At 41.9% G+C, this 17298-nt stretch overlaps 1 protein-coding gene across 1 annotated transcript in view; it reads right to left on the bottom strand.

Moving 5' to 3' along the window:
• Positions 1-17298, bottom strand: part of phaf1 (phagosome assembly factor 1) — an 84509-nt gene that overhangs the window by 57635 nt on the left and 9576 nt on the right. Inside the window, exon 8 of the mRNA XM_056281639.1 lies at positions 4937-5034. Coding sequence (XP_056137614.1) covers positions 4937-5034 — 98 coding nt within the window. The remainder of the gene's footprint in view (positions 1-4936; positions 5035-17298) is intronic.

Raw genomic sequence — 17298 nt, 5'->3', positions numbered from 1 at the left:
TCGTTGATACCAGATCCAGCATTCTAGGCAGTATCAGAGGCATTTCCGATACTGGTGTCGGTATCGGAACAACTCTAGAGGATGTAAGGAATAGAGGAGGCGAAGGTGGATGAGTTTAAATACTTGGGGTCAACTGTTCAAAGTAACGGGGAGTGCAGAAGAGAGTTGAAGAGAGTGCAGGCAGGGTGGAGTGGATGGAGAATAGTGTCAGGAGTGATTTGTGACAGAAGGGTACCAGCAAGAGTTAAAGGGAAGGTTTACAAGATGATAGTGAGACCAGCTATGTTGTATGGTTTGGACATTGTGGTCCTGATAAAAAGACAGGAGGTGGACCTGGAGGTGGCAGAGTTGAAGATGATAAGATTTTCACTGGGAGTGATGAAGAAGTGATAAACAGGAGGTGTGGTATTGTATGAGGAAGTCGGGAGTTGCAGAGAAGTATGACTAACAAAACAGGCTACCGTATTAACTGTATCATAGGCACCAACAAAAGTTAACTTAACAAACTTAACAATCTCTCTTTTTTAAAAACAAAACTGCAGGATAATATTTCAGGAAAACAGTCATCTAGCTTCCATTGTCCATTATTCAGTGCCTTAAGTAATACCAGGCAAGAGGCTCCGTTTTTGGTCAGTCTGCCAGCTGTTCCTTTGTAGCTGACCACAGAATACGATGAATCCTTTTGTTCTGGATAAGTTATTTGATGCCACTTATTCTGACATAGAGCGGACATGAGTAGTCTGAGGGACTCTGATGAGCATGTAGGTGAGTCCTTCTGTAGATCTTTAGTGTTGAATTCTTCAAAACCCCTAGCCACAAGACCCGCTTCGGGTATTATACCATCAGGAGTTTCTTTCACAATTCGCGCTTTGGGTATTATACCATCAGGGGTTTCTTTCAGTGTACACACCCATCTAGTGGACACATGCCTTTGACCCATATCTTTTACCTCCTCAAACACCCCATTATTTTTCCAGCTACTGATTTCATCTAGTTTAGCCTTATCAAATGAAACACCATCTGTGACTAATACATCATTTTCCTGCATATCAGAGCATAGTTCTACACTACCCAGTGGATTAACCTGAAGATTGTCTACCTTAGTAAGATCAGCTGACCCCATAGTACCAGCGATGTCAGATGGTTCTGAGTACTGTAGGTTGTACCAGTTTCTGTTATTTCCTGTAGCCTTTCCTGCTCATCCCATCACTTTAGCTCTGTGAGACGCACCTGTTACATTATCCACAAAGCTGATTGTTTGACCTGTCTTCAGCCCTAGGGAAGGTCCTATACTTATGCCTGTCTGTTGATTATCCTTATGATTGTTACCTTCAGTGACATCTGTATCATTGTCTGTAACACCCCCAGCCTCACCGTCATTGTTCATATCAACATCTATGTCACAATCAGTACCAGGTATGTTCCCACTGTTATTGTTAACAACATCCACATCACTATCAGTAACAGGTACATTCATATTGCCCTCAGTAACATTCTCCCCAGGGTGCTCTAGACCCCCACTAGCACCTACTTCACTCTTATCAACCTTCCGCAGCCTAGAATGATGAACCCTGACATAGGTCCCACCATGGCGTACAAAGATCACCACCCCATCTTGTCCTATCACGACTCCAGGACTTTTCCACTCAACACAGTCTGTCCTTTTGTAGAACACCTTGTCCGCAGTTTCATACTTCTCGTCTGTTGGACGAAGTTGCTTTCGTAGAGCTCTTCTGATTCTCTCTGAGCACTCTGCCTCTGTGAAAGCTTTCCTTGCTGCATGTAATGCTGTTATGTGCTATCCCACCCACGCACTCATAGTAGTTCCCTCCAAAGCAGGTGGCTGATCCACTAACACAGAGGGAAGGTTCGGATTCCGTCCAAACACCAGCTGATGTGGGCTGAAGCCATGTACGTTCTGCATTGTGTTCTTTGCCATGAGTGCCCAATCCAGTGCAATTTTCCAGTCAACTCTGTTGTCAAGTTTTACCTTCAGCATTATCTCTGTGAGCGTTTGGTTATGGCGTTCCAGCAAGCCATTGCTCCATGGACTATAGCCAGTAGTCGTCTTTATCTCAATGTTGAAGTTCTCTGCCATGTCTCTCATTTCCAACTCACCGCCATTGTTGCTGAAGAGACACTCCGGTGGACCATGGACGCTGATCCAGGAATGTACAAAGCATTTCACTATCACACTTGGTTTCTTTGAGGTCACAATGCCACCTGCACTGAAGCGTGTGAAGTGATCGATAATGTGCAGGTACCACACATTCGTTTCTAGCTCATGTAAATCTACTGCCACAGTCTCATTGTATCGGGAGGCCATGGGCAGACCAACAGCAGGCTTGGGCTTAGGCTTGCTGTACTTAAGACATATCTCACATTTACCTACTATCTCTTCTATAATAGCAGTGCTCTCATCATCAGTGTTTCCAGCATTTATCAGCAGCTTCTTCAGTTTGTCAACTGATGCATGTCCGAATTGCTTGTGAAGTTTCAATAAAGCTTTGTGTTTTTGTTCCTTAGTCATATTCTCTGTGATGGCCAGGACCACATTCTCATATGTATCGCATGGGGACTCATTATCCATTATGTTCAGACAGTAGTGTCCTGAGGAGGTCATCTCCAGAGCTATCGGTTGCTGAAACATTATTGCTGTATCGTTCTCCAAGTTCAGCACAGCTCCTGCTCTCTTTAGCGACATTTTACTCAGCAGTAAAGGGATGTCAGATGGGACCACTTCTGTTTCTATACAGCATTTTATTTCTCCTATCTTGGCTGGTATCTTGACCTTTTTTGTCGAATGTACAACTCGCCCATCCCCAAACTTGAAAGGCTTGCTACTCTCTGTGTTAACTATTTTCTGTACTTCTTTCTCATTTAGTCCCCCTACATAGTTATTCAGCCATTTTTCACCACAGACAGTCCTTGTGCACGCCGTGTCAATGACAGCTGATCCCAGAGCCTCAACCATGAATATTTCCGTATCCGATTCCTTAGAAAACAGCGTTACATTACACTCATCAGGTTCTTCTGTGCATTTATTTTCTTCTGTCACCTTTACATGTTCTTTCTTATGTGGGCAATCTTTCACCCAGTGGAATGTGCTTTGACAAATCCCACACTTTGTTCGTCTTCCGTACTTATCAAGTGGATTTGTGCCTGCGAGTGGTCCTCTAGCTTGCAAACTTTGGGCTCGTGGGTGCGGTTTTCTTTGATCTGTGTAGTAGGTTGCATCCTGACACACGTTAATGGCTCCCACCTTCTGCTCATGTTTTTCTCCGAATATGCGTTTCAGTGCCAACTTCATATCATCAAAAGTGTGCTTACCACATGCAGTCAATGCCAGTTGCTTGTCTTTCACATCAAGACCTGCTGTATCCAGTAGTTTAAACGCCAAAACAGCGTCAGGCAGAACCATCTCGAATTTACGGATCCTGTTGTATTTCTGTTCAAAATCAACAATAAAGTCCACCATCGAGGCGCCATTTTCCCTCGATATTCGATCAAACTCAGAATAGGCTTCGTAAACCCGGTCCTTCTCTTCTCTCAAAAAAACCTTGTCAAGTTCCCCAATCAAAGTGGTCATTCCATCATACTTATTTAGATCATCCACATTTATTCCTAAAGCAGAATCCCTCGCTCCACCTGTCAACGATAGAGCCACAGCCAACGCTTGCTTTTTCTTGTCCAAGTTCGTCACCCGTCTCCATATTTCCACTTCATTTTTCCAGTTTTCATACGGCTTTTTTTCATCAAATCCAGGAGGCTGTCTGAAGTCATTCGAGGCAGCCATCCTCTGCTACCAATGTTAGTTTCAAATAAGACAACTATACTTATTTAACTGAGTTTTATTTGCGCTCTCAACAGCAAGTGGCCACAGCCTACCGAACATTTCAACAAGTGCCTTTCACTAGCAGCGCTCCTTACAGGAGGGTTACCGTAAAGACTGCAGTAGAAGTGACTAACAAAACAGGCTACCGTATTAACTGTATTATGGACACCAACAAAAGTTAACTTAACAAACTTAACATGAACATGTGTGGAGCAGGGATGCTGGGTATATTGGGAAAAGGATGCTGAATATGGAGCTGCAAGGGTAGAGGAAAAGTGGAAGGCCAAAGAGGAGGTTTATGGATGTGGTGACGGAGGACATGCAGGTGGCCGTTGTGACAGAGGAAGATGCAGAGGACAGGAAGAAATGGAAACGGATGATCCGCTGTGGCGACCCCCTAGTGGGAGTAGCCGTACGTAGTAGTAGTAGTAGTGATGAAGAAGGACAGGATTAAGAACGAGTATATTAAGAGGGAACAGCTCAGGTTGGATGGTTTGGAGAAAAAGCAAGCTAGGCAACCTTGAGATGGTTTGGACATGTGTGGAGGAGAGATGTTGGGTATATTGGGAGAAGGATGCTGAATATGGAGCTGCCAGGGAAGAGGAAAAGAGAAAGGCCAAAGAGGAGGTTTATGGATGTGGTGAGGGAGGAAGTGCAGGTGGCTTGTGTGACAGAGGAAGATGCAGAGGACAGGAAGAGATGGAAACGGATGATCCGCTGTGTCAACCCCTAATGGGGGCAGCCATAAGTAGAATAAGTAGAAGAGAAAGAAGAGGAAGAGGAAGAAGGAGGAGGAGGAAGATTCTTACATTTATTCTTATATTTATTTTATATCTTTTACAACATGCATTAGATATCAATTTTTCTGGGGGTTTTTTTGTTAAATTATATCTTATTTTCATAGTTTTTGATGCTTTAATTCAAATCTGCTATTATTAACAGGATTGCTCAATTGGTAGTTGATAATTTGTGTGATGATTTCTCTGTATTTACAATTTGTATCACCAACAAGTTTATGACAGCTCTGGCTTATTATCAAATTGTATTAATTCCCCGTGTGTGTGTGTGTGTGTGTGTGTGTGTGTGTGTGTGTGTGATTACCTTGTATCCTGCAGGATGTTGCCAGTGTAGATATGCATCCTCTTAACCATGGCCCCGTGAGGAATCTGCAGGGAGGCCAAGCCCATGGCAAAGTTAGGCTGCCAAGGCAAAACAACTAAGAGTAGTACTAGACAGATACATGTTGTGTCTTTCTTGTACAGGGACACACTGTTATACCTCTGATGATTTCTACCCTTCCAAAATCGCTTTACAAGGGTATATTCTCGATTGAGGAGTCGGCTACACTGAGCTAAATGGGACTGAGTGTTTTTTTGCCTTGCAAGCTTCAGCTGGCACGCTAAATTAAACTCTAAAACAAATTCCAATTGTGTAGAACAAAAATAAGCCATAATCAATGGTAGACATGACTGTGCGTTGGTGACTTGTAATACATAAATTAAGTCCTGTCTTTTGGTAGGCATGCACTCTGTAATTTATTTCCTATTAAAACATTACTGCTACAGATGTTAAACTGGTCAAATAAAAAGTAGATGTTCTATAAGTAAATATTTATGGTTGAATGTAAACCTTTACAATGGTATTTTGTATTCTAAATGTGTGAAGGTAAAGAACATAGTGAAACCTGTGTGAATGAACCAGATTTGATTCTTGATACCCAAATCGCAATGGTAACAGCAATGTGGGGACAAAACCAAACACTAGGACTCGCATGACAACACATTTTGATCAGGCATACATCGTTTCCAACTACCATGCATATCTTTGAATTGATAAAAATCCAAATAAGGTTAAACTGTATTCTGACTAAAATGTGGAAACTTAACTTTAATATGTCATTTGTTGCAGCATGCAATCTTACAACTTGGATCCCTGTGACTGGACTGAATTAAAGCAGATGTTCATCAAAAGGGCAGCATGTTGGTTCAGTAGCTAGCACTGTTACAAGAGATTGCCAAGTCCTGTTTGAGGTTTGTGTTCTGCCTATGTTCACATGGGTTTCCTACCACAGCCAAAAACAAGCATGTAAGTTGTATTGATGACTCATAGCCCATAGACATTAACAGATTACATGTGTAGGCCCCATCATGGAGTATTGACATATCCATGGTGTCTCCCTGCCTTCTGCCCAACGCATGCTGGGATGGGCTCCAGACCCACAACCCCAAATTGGATAAAGCTGGTATAGACTATGAGTGGCTGAATGATGGATGAGTGAAAAATAGTCATTACATAAAGGTTACAGATGAAAACTGTAACATCTCATGAAACAAATTAATTGTGAGAAGTTGGGACAGCATTTTTTTTTTGTTGCTCTCAACTTGTCTTCAGTATAGATAAGTATTAAAAGACTTGACTGCAAGCTTTTGATTTTAGATTTGTATTTGCCTAAATCTTTATAGTATTATGTTTGAGTTTTTTCATATTTTCTCATGGCATTAAAATCAAATATGATTATAAGCCTGGGCTGGTCAAAGTGGGGCCCACGGGCCAAAGTTGGCCTGCCACAAGGTTCTATTTGGCCCATCAGATATTTCCAGTAAAAAGAAAGAAAAAGATAATAAAAATTAAAAAGAAAATAAATTTGTCAAAGATCAGAATAGAATTCACTGTTTCTACCATTTTATTTTGTGAGGTAAATAGGTAAATGTGTTTAATATGTTGGATCCCTAATTACTAATAATTATTTTTTATAATCTGAGCATGGTGGGTAGTGACAATTTGTGCAGGAAGCCAGTTTGGCATGAGTGAGACAAGAGCAACAGAAAAATGCAGAGACATAGCCTGTGGCATACCGATAAAAAGCATTTCAATCAAAGCTGGCAAGAAGACTTCTTTTTTACAGAAGTGAATTCCAAGGCAGTATGTCTTATATGCACGCAATCTGTTGCCGAACTGAAGAACTACAATGTCTGCCGACTCTACGATACTAAACATGCAGCAGCTTTTTCAAAGTACCGCAGCGACACATGAAAGCTAAAGACCAGTGACCTGCTAGCTAAACTTCGCTCACAGCAAGGCACTCTCATCCAGCCCTTGGCAGTTCAGGAGAGCGCGACATGGGCCAGCTATAAAATTGCAGCACTGATTGCTAGAAGCGGAAGATCATTTGCCACTGGGGAGTTTGGCAAACAGTGCCTCTCTTTGGCTGCTGAACTGATGTGTCCCTCTCTGGCAAGGGTGTTCTCCCAAATCAGCTTGTCAAGGAATACAATAACATGCTGCATCGACGACATGTCTCAGGACAACAGCGAGCACATTATGGCAAAAGCTGCTGAATTTGCAGCCTTTTCAATTGCGTGTGATGAAAGCACTGATATTTCAGATTCAGCACAGCTTTTGGTGTTTTTGTGGGGAGTGAGTGAAAACTGACATAAAAAGAACTGGCTGGCCTCGACACACTGAGCAGTACCATGAAAGCAGAGGATTTGTTTGCGGCTGTTGAGTACTGGAGAAGAACGGTTTAGCTTGGGAGAGAATGGCTGGGATTACAATGGATGGAGCCCCTGCCATGGCTGGGAGAAAATCTGGCCTCGCCAAACTTATATCCCAAAAGGTCAGTGAATGTGGTGGTAAGGTGGCAAAATACCACTGCATCCTACACCAAGAACAGTTGTGTGCCAAATCCATTTGGCTGAGAGATGTGATGTGTGACATTATTAAAAGTCAACCACATACGCTCAAATGCCCTTTCACACCACCAGTTCAAGGCTCTGTTAGTGGAGATGGATGCACAGTATGGTGATGTGCTGTACCACCAGGAGGTTAGGCGGCTGAGCCGCGGAAGAGTCCTGAAGAGATTTTTTTGATCTGCTTCATGCAATTGGAGATTTTATCGCGAGTACAGACAGTGATACTTAAGTACCTTCGGATGAGAAATGGCTCCCCGACCTGGCTTTTCAGGTGGACATCACAGACCTGCTCAACGTGTTGAATGTTCAGCTTCAGGGAAGGGAGCAGATCATCACACAGCTGTTTGACCACGTCAAGACCTTCAAGCTGAAACTTCAGCTACTCCGTCAACATCTGACAGCAGGTAAATAAACATAGCTTATACCTATCATCATTATACTAATATAATGTACCTAATAATATAATATATTTGTTTTATTATACTCAGTTATATCAGTTCTGGCCATTTTTAATTCACAGTATATCAGAGATACATTTATTTGAAAATGGATTTAGTATGCATTAATTTAATTAAATGTAGTATGCATTAACGTAGTATGCATTAAGAATGTAGAAAAATTCCAAAAGCAAGAATTGAAAGACTCTTATCTGGCTACAGGAAGCATTTGCAAGCTGTTATAGTTGCCCGAGGAGGAGTTACATAGTACTAACTGACAGGGTTCCCAAACTTTTCCTTTTTATTATTATTTCAAACTTTCTTCCTTTTGTTTATTTTGAAATTTAAAAAAAAATTACAGGTAATCTTGCTTTAAATTTTGAAGAAATGTGTAATATTTAAAATGTACTATTCAGAGGTCAGGTTAGCTTCTGTTCACTTAGATATTAATCCATCCATTTCCGAACCGCTTATCCTGCTCTCAGGGTAGCGGGGATGCTGGAGCCTATCCCAGCAGTCATTGGGCGACAGGTGGGGAGACACCCTGGGCAGGCCGCCAGACTGTCACACAGGGCCACACACACACACACACACACACACACACACACACACACACACACACACACACACACACACACATTCAGACCTAGAGACAATTTAGTACGGCCGATTCACCTGACCTACACGTCTTTGGACTGTGGGAGGAAACCGGAGCCCTCGGTGGAAACCCACACAGACACGGGGAGAACATACAAACTCCACACAGGACGACCCCCAAGGTTGGACTACCCCGGGGCTCGAACCCAGGACCTTCTTACTGTGAGGCGACCGCGCTAACCACTGCGCCACCATGCCGCCCCGACCATGCTAACCACTGCGCTGCCCAACTTAGATATTAATAACTTAAATATTAATAATTAGTAAAATTAGTAAAAGGCATTTTGACTAGGGATGCCCAAATTTTTGTACCCCAGTATTGTAAAAGAAACTTACAACCACAGACAGTTATTTGGAATGCTTGTGATAAATTAAAGAAGTATTTGTATTACACTTGTGCAGTGTGTTTGGGTACAGCTGTCACAAATCAGCCTGATTAGCTATACATTTTTTTAAACGCCAACAGCAACCATATTGCAGGCAACTATATCCAAAAACAGGTCATGACAGCACAAAGACTGGATTGCTGCTTTAGTGAATCAAAAAGACTTGAACACAAAAACTCACTTAACCAATTCAGTATTTTGCAATTATATTATATTGATGCTGCCATGCTAAACTGTAGCATTTTAGCAAAGCTACTACTACTTTCGGCTGCTCCCGTTAGGGGTCGCCACAGCGGATCATCCGTTTCCATTTCTTCCCGTCTTCTGCATCTTCCTCTGTCACACCAGCCACCTGCATGTCTTCCCTCACCACATTCATAAACCTCCTCTTTGGCCTTCCTCTTCTCCTCTTCCCTGGCAGCTCCATATTCAGCATCCTTCTCCCAATATACTCAGCATCTCTCCTCCACACATGTCCAAGCCATCTCAATCTTGCCTCTCTTGCTTTGCCTCCAAATCGTCCAACCTGAGCAGTCCCTCTAATATAATCCTTCCTAATCCCGTCCTTCGTTACTCCCAGTGAAAATCTTAGCATCTTCAACTCTGCCACCTACAGCTCCGCCTCCTGTCTTTTCGTCAGTGCCACTGTCTCCAAACCATATAACATAGCTGGTCTCACAACCATCTTGTAAACTTTCCCTTTAACTCTTGCTGATACCCTTCTGTCGCAAATCACTCCTGACACACTTCTCCACCCACTCCAACCTGCCTGCACTCTCTTTTTCACCTCTCTACTGCACTCCCCGTTACTTTGGACAGCTGACCCCAAGTATTTAAACTCAAATGCCTTTGTCACCTCCACTCCTTGCATCCTGACCATTCCACTGTCCTCTCTCTCATTCATGCATAGGTATTCCGTCTTGCTCCTACTGACTTTCATTCCTCTTCTCTCCAGTGCATACCTCCACCTCTCCAGGCTCTCCTCAACCTGCACCCTAATCTCGCTACAGATCACAATGTCATCCGCAAACATCATCGTCCATGGAGACTCCTGCCTGATCTTGTCCGTCAACCTGTCCATCACCATTGCAAACAAGAAAGGGCTCACAGCCGATCCTTGATGTAATCCCACCTCCACCTTGAACCCATCTGTCATTCCAACCGCACACCTCACCATTGTCACACTTCCCTCATACATATCCTGCACCACTCCTACATACTTCTCTGCAACTCCTGACTTCCTCATACAATACCACACCTCCTCTCTCGGCACTCTGTCATAAGCTTTCTCTAAATCTACAAAGACACAATACAACTCTTTCTGGCCTTCTCTATACTTCTCAATCAACATTCTCAAAGCAAACATCGCATCTGTGGTGCTCTTTCGTGGCATGAAACCATACTGCTGCTCGCTGATCGTCACCTCTCCTCTTAACCTAGCTTCTATTACTCTTTCCCAAATCTTCATGCTGTGGATGATCAACTTTATACCTCTGTAGTTGTTACAGTTCTGCACATCACCCTTGTTTTAGCAAAGCAAAACAGGTTAATGTTTTTCCTAATATGGCATCCAAGGATGGAAGAAAGAACAACAGAACCTCACCCACATTTGACCCAAATGTTTGAACAGCGAGCAAGAAATGTGTTTGTGCTTTCAAAGATGAAAATTGCAGGACTGAACAGGCAGAAGGACAGCCGGGTTAGGTCATGTGTACTCTGAGCATCTACTCCCACTCAGGAATACTGCTGAGGTACAGAGCCCAATCATGCAAGACTCACTGGAACAACAAGCCTAAAACATATGTATTAAACACGTCTCAAATGAAGCATTTTATAAAGCGCTTTTCTAGCTACAACAGCCACTCCACTCAAAGGGCTTTAAAATGAATGAATGTCTCACATTCACCCATGCACATACACACTCATCTACCATGCAAGCTAACAACTAGCTCATCGAGAATAGTGAGGGGTTAGGTATCTTGTTCAGGGATACCTCGACATTTTAACAAGGAGGATCGAACCAGCAACCTTCCAGTTACCAAACAATAGGGTTGTCAATGAATATTCCAAATTCGAATATACTATAACTGAATATAGCTGTATGCCTTGTGAATTCTCGCAAGGGCCTTGGCTGCTGCACTGAATATGCTGCATGATGGACAGGAGTCACACAACGTCACTTTCATTTGTTGAAAATGAAATTTAAGTCAAGCTGAAATGAGCAAATAATTCCAACAAACTCTGCGTGATAAAGATGGCAGAGAGTTCACAACCCAACTCGGCCACAGAGAGTGATTTTCACTCCTAACCATCTAAAAAGCCCCATTTGGAAATACTTCAGATTTTGGTCAGAAAACGGAAAAATTGTGGAACCTCAAGATAAAGTCTATGCAAGGTATGTAAGCTACAGTTACCTTACCATTCAAATAACATATTTACTTTGAAATAAATATACCTATACAAGTAAGTTATGTCTCTCATATTGGTTCGTCCTCTTATCAGAATCAGAATACTTTATTCATCCCCGAGGGGAAAATGGGTTCCATTAGAGACACTCATGCTCTAATAACTAAAAACTAACAAGATACAAGATAAGAAAATAGAAACAGAAACAAATAGAAATAAAAGATAAATAAGAAATAGAAATAAGCACACAATATATCAACAATAATGGTGAACATAACACCCTATCTATACTGCACTACCGCAGCACACAACAAGCAGCACAAACAAAACTCGACAGGGCCAGTCCAATTGCGCATTATGGACATAATGCTAAAAAATATATTCAAATGGGTTCGAACCTATGTGTTTATTTAGAAGGAATAATCGAACATAATTTTGGCCAATTTTGACAGCCCTACCGGACAACCTGCTCTACCTGCTGAGCCAGAAACCAGAGTTTTTTCCCCAGAAAGATTCACTCCAAAATTCAGGTCCCCCAGAAATCCACAGTAAAAAATTTTAAATTGCTGTTTTTTTTTGTTTTTGTTTTTTTTAATGACTGCAATATTCTGCAACCATTAAAAAGTTTCATTTTAGAAAAAGCTGTGCACTGATCCCTTAAAAACATTTATTTAGTTTATGAAATTGGACAAATTTTTTTTTAAGCAATATATTTATTGAATTTTGTTTGCGAATTACATCAAAACAAGTAATAGCACAGTACAGCAAACATTTTCACCCTACCGGTAAGCCCGGTTTAACAGAGCAGGCTTCCAGATCAAGCCAAGCTGGGGGACTTCCAGATGAGAAGTAAAACATAATCGACCTTAATTGTGCTGCCCAGTAATACCATTGGATATTTGAACATTTCAGGCCTCCTCAATCATATGGTAGATAAAGTAAAGATAGACGTAATCTAGGACGTTTATTTTGTCAAATAAAGTTGGTAAACAGTTTCTTGATTTTTGTGAACAAAGATGAAGGAGGGGGTAGGGGGATATTCTGGAACAAATAAAGAAATTTGGGAAGTATATTCATCTTTAGGATATTAATCCTGCCGATCATTGAAATAGGTAAGGATGTCCAACGCTCTATCGAAGCAATAATAGCGTCCAGGATGGGCCCATAATTTGTCTGAGCAATCTTATTCACCTCAGGGAGAATTTTTATTCCCAAATATGTAAATGTATCTGTTGAGTTGAAGGTAGAAGCATAAACAAGACCATTCTTCCTCTCTGTTTCATTCAGTAACATTATAGATGATTTGGAGTAATTAACTTTATAACCGGATATTTTCCCAAATGTTTCAATAAGGCTTAGGAGCGCTGGGATAGATTTTTAAGCATTAATATCACATCATCGGCGAAGAGTGCTACCCTGTGCTCCAGATGTCCCTCTCGAATTCCATAAATATCGCTGTGTGTTCTCACCGCTATAGCAAATGGTTCTATCGCTAGGATAAAAAGTAAAGGCAATAAAGGGCTCCCTTGAGGGCAACTTCTACAAATTTTAAAAGGCTTAGAAACCTTACTATTCGTCAAAACTTCTGCAGTAAGCCCTGCACATGCAATCTTACCCATTTGATAAATGTATCCCTAAAGCCAAATCGTGTTAACACCTCAAACAGATAAGGCCATTCAACACGGTCAAAGGCCTTCTCTGCATCAAGTGAAAGTAAGGCCGTGTCAGACGCCTCCCTCTGACTGTATAAAATATTGAGCACTCGTCTAACATTATGAAAACCCTGTCTCCCTTGAATGAACCCGTTCTGGTCTTCCCCCACTACTCTAGGTAGAAGATCCTCCAATCTTCTTGCAAGAATTTTACAGAGTATTTTTGTATCAGAATTTAGGAGACTAATTGGACGCATATTTTCACATTTTGTATTTGGTTTCCCCGGTTTTGGGAGTAAAGTGATTAGGGTGCCCCTCATAGATGTAGGGAGAAGACCATCCTCAAAGGATTCCTAAAACATCTCCAAGAGGGGTGGTATTCATTTGGTTTGAAATTTTTTATAAATGTCTATAGGGATGCCATCTGGACCCGCTGATTTTCCAGCCTGCATACACCCAATTGCTTCTACAATGTCCAATGCAGTTACATCTTGATCTAATACTCTAAATTCCTCTTCCGAAATTTTAGGAATATTAAGATTGTCTAGGAATTGTGTCTGCATGTCCAGATTAGGAGAGCACTCAGAGCTGTATAATTTCCCATAGAAGTCTCTAAAGGCTTCATTAATCTCTGTCGGGTCCACTATAGTTCTACCACTTGGGACTTCAATACAGTTAATAGACCTTTCTGTTTGTTGTTGTTTAATGCGCCATGCTAGAAGTTTTCCGGGCTTTTCCCCCTGATCATAGTAGGACTGTGTGAGTCTCATTAAATCAGCAGCCGCTTTATTAGCTGCCAATTCATTGTACTGTGATCTAAGCGCTAGCAGTCTTGCATGAACATCTGTAGGTATATGTCTATTATTATATATTTCTGTTTCCAGTTTTTTAATTTCCTCATCTAATGTCTTCATTTCAAGTCGTGTAGCCTTTTTCTTGGAGCTAGTGAAGGAAATGATTTGGCCCCTAATAAAGGCTTTGAAAGCCTCCCACCTTGTGCTAGCAGAAGTCTGGGACTTGTTACATTCAAAATACAGGTCAATCTGCTTATCTAAGAAATCTATGAATGTAGGATCCACAAGCCACCCGGGTTGAAAACGCCATCTCGGGGGGGTCGCACACTAAGTTATTATCTTCACAGGTCAAGGAAACTGCAGCGTGGTCAGACAGAACTATACTACTATAATGACATTCATCTATTTTGGAGGCAAGTAGTGCTGAAACCAAAAAGTAGTCTATGCGTGAGTGAGTTCTATGAGTACCGGAATAGCAGGAATACTCTACTGCGTTCAGTTTACCATGCCTCCAAACATGAAACAAGTTCGGTTCCTTCATAAAATGCTGTATCATCTTTCTGGACTTACTGTGGGTATCATCTAAACCAGCTGACCTGTCTTTTGAAGGATCTAACGTACAGTTAAAGTCGCCAGCTATTATGTATTTCCCAGGATGATTTGAAGCAGTCAAAAACAGACTATTATAGAATTTAGAGTCATCTTCATTGGGGCTGTAAACATTTATCAAAGTTAAGGTTTCAGATAGTAACCTACCCTGGACTATAATATACCTCCCTGCAGGGTCCTTGACTACATGCTGTACCCATAATGGAACCGATTTATGAATTAGTATCATAACCCCTCTAGCATGAGTGGTGTAAGGAGCAGACAACACCTGACCCTGCCATCATGTTGCTATTTTGGGAACATCCTCATCCACCATGTTTGTTTCTTGTAAAAAAACGATTTTTGATTTCAAGGATTTTATCCTGCTCATTACTTGCTTCACCTTTGTGAGTTTGATCAAGCCCCTACAATTCCACAAAGTAAATTTTACCTTGCAACTCTCTGACATTGATGTTATATGTTATATTAGGAACCGTAGTGAAAAAGTACTTTGACAAACCACACCCACTGATGAAAGAATAAATAATAAAATAAAACCACAAAAACCCACCCTCAACCCCATACGAACCTTAAGTCCACGAACTCTGGACCTCCCCTCCCATCCCATGTTTAACTACCGCTGAAACGAATTTCTCTAACTTTTCTTTTCTTTTCTACCCGCTCTAGCTCGCTATCTTACTTTTTCTAAGTACTAATCACACATAACCTCAGTATTGAACTGTTCAATGCTTACAACATGTAGGCATATATAACATTAACCATCCGAGCACATACACAAACCTTGAACCTGTGCATGTAGACTGGAAGACAAGGAGAGAGAAAAGTCTATAGCCTGGTCACAAGAGTCCGCGATGCATTGGGCCTTCCTCCGACAGGCGCATAAACCAATGATGACTCTGTCCATTAGGCCTAGGCCTACTTGGATGTGCCCATGTCATTTCGGCTGGTGCTTGGACATTGTCTCTCATTCAGGGTTAAGTGCATTCCACAAAAGCTGAATAGTCTAGCTATAAACGAGACTCAGTCCTGTCCAGGTAGAAAAAGAAAGCCTAAACAAAAACGAAATGGCGACAGTCCGAACGCGTAGCTACATCTTTCGTGTAAATGGAAATGAAATAAAATAAAGTGGGCTTAATAGCCGACTGCGTCAGTCCTTATCCAAGGGATTGAATAAACCTCTCCACTTCTGCTGGAGTTTGAAAGGTATGGGGTCTCTCATCGTGCGTTACCAGGAGCCGGGCTGGAAAGATGATTCTGTGCTTGTGGATCCCCGTCTCTCAACTTCTTTCGGACCTCATCGTAGTCGCGCTGCATCTTGTGCACCCCAGCAGAGAGGTCGATGTGAAAACGGACCGGCTTGTTCTTGTAAAGGACCTGTCCCTTGGTTTTGGCTGCCTTTAGTACTCGCTCCCTGTCCTTAAAGTTCATGAACCTCGTGATCAATGTCCTTGGAAAATGCAGGTGCATCCTGGCCCTCTTCTTTCTCTGGTAGGCCCACCAACCTTACGTTATTTCGCCGACTCCTGCATTCCAAGTCATCCACTTGGTCAGTAAGGCTTTTGAGGGTGCTTTCCAGCGTGCTAACTTGGGGTGTTAGCTTCTTAACATCGTCCTCCACGTCAGAAATCTGTTGTTCAGCCTGTACCATGCGGCCCGTGCATTCCTGTATTTGTCTCTTTACATCCGCAATTGTCGTTTGCACTCCATCAATTTTTTTGTTAGTCCACTTTTCAAAGACTGTATGGTTTTCATGATATCTTGGTTGCTATTCTTATCTGTGTCTAACATTTCGTCATCTTCTTCCTTGTGGTCATCTTCTTCGTTAGCCATATTTTCAACCTGAATGGTGTCGCTAGCCTTCTCAGCCCCTTCCTCGTGTCGCAATTTCCTTTTCTCCTTCTCTTTCTCTTTCTTTTCCTTTTCTTTCGAGTTTTTCCCTACATTTTAGTTCTGGGTACTCTTATACACGTATTGTGTGACTTTGGAGAAGATTCGGATTAGTATTGTAGGATTAATTTACACGCTAGCTGCAGAGCTTGAGATTTGCGAGCTCCTAGTCCCTCGCCATAACCAGAAGTCCAAATTGGACAAAATTACTTATAAAAATATAAATATTTGTAAGACTCATGGACAAAATGAAGTGCTTACAAAAATAAAATGTCAAAGTTTAAAAATACATCAACACAATTTTCAGATAAAACACACCATAGAACAGCATCACTAGCAGGACTGTCTGTCCTTTCATTTTTATGTCTGGTAAACTTCAAGTAGTCCCCATCAGTGATTAAAGTGGGCCGGAGCTACCCGGATCCCAACACCGGCACTTCCCCTCCTCCCCGAAGTCAACCGGAGCTGAGATCCGGCACTCTGTAGACAGGAGTAATTTCAACCTTTTTGTCACAGTAAAATTTAAAACAAAAACCATGGTGCAGCCAATTCACAAGCATTACAAAATAAATCGCAAATAAAGTCGTCCTTCTATTTTTATACTACTTTATTTTTTCTAAAAGTTTGAATGATATCGCGTCCTCACGTGACCCGCACCTGCCTGCTGTCTGGGTTAATTTCCTGATTTGAGACGCAGTATTGAGGCCGACTATCACTCCCGCACTTTTGCCCACCTCTCTAATACAGAGATCCCCCCCACTTACCAAATCCCACTTTAACCCCTGGTCTCCATCATTGACTTTTACCAGTGATCCAGTACTTTTTTGCAAAAAAAAGAGCATAGTGCATAACACCCCCCCCATCCTCACAAAGCTCTTGATAGTCACATGTTCTCCTTGCAGCCATGATATTTCCTACTTTTCAGCAATTTATTTCAGGGTGA

This window comes from Lampris incognitus, chromosome 6 (genome assembly GCF_029633865.1).
Source record: "Lampris incognitus isolate fLamInc1 chromosome 6, fLamInc1.hap2, whole genome shotgun sequence".
NCBI lineage: Eukaryota > Metazoa > Chordata > Actinopteri > Lampriformes > Lampridae > Lampris > Lampris incognitus.
The sequence above is the reverse complement of the archived record's forward strand: the minus strand, read 5'-3'. Positions and strand labels throughout refer to the sequence as shown.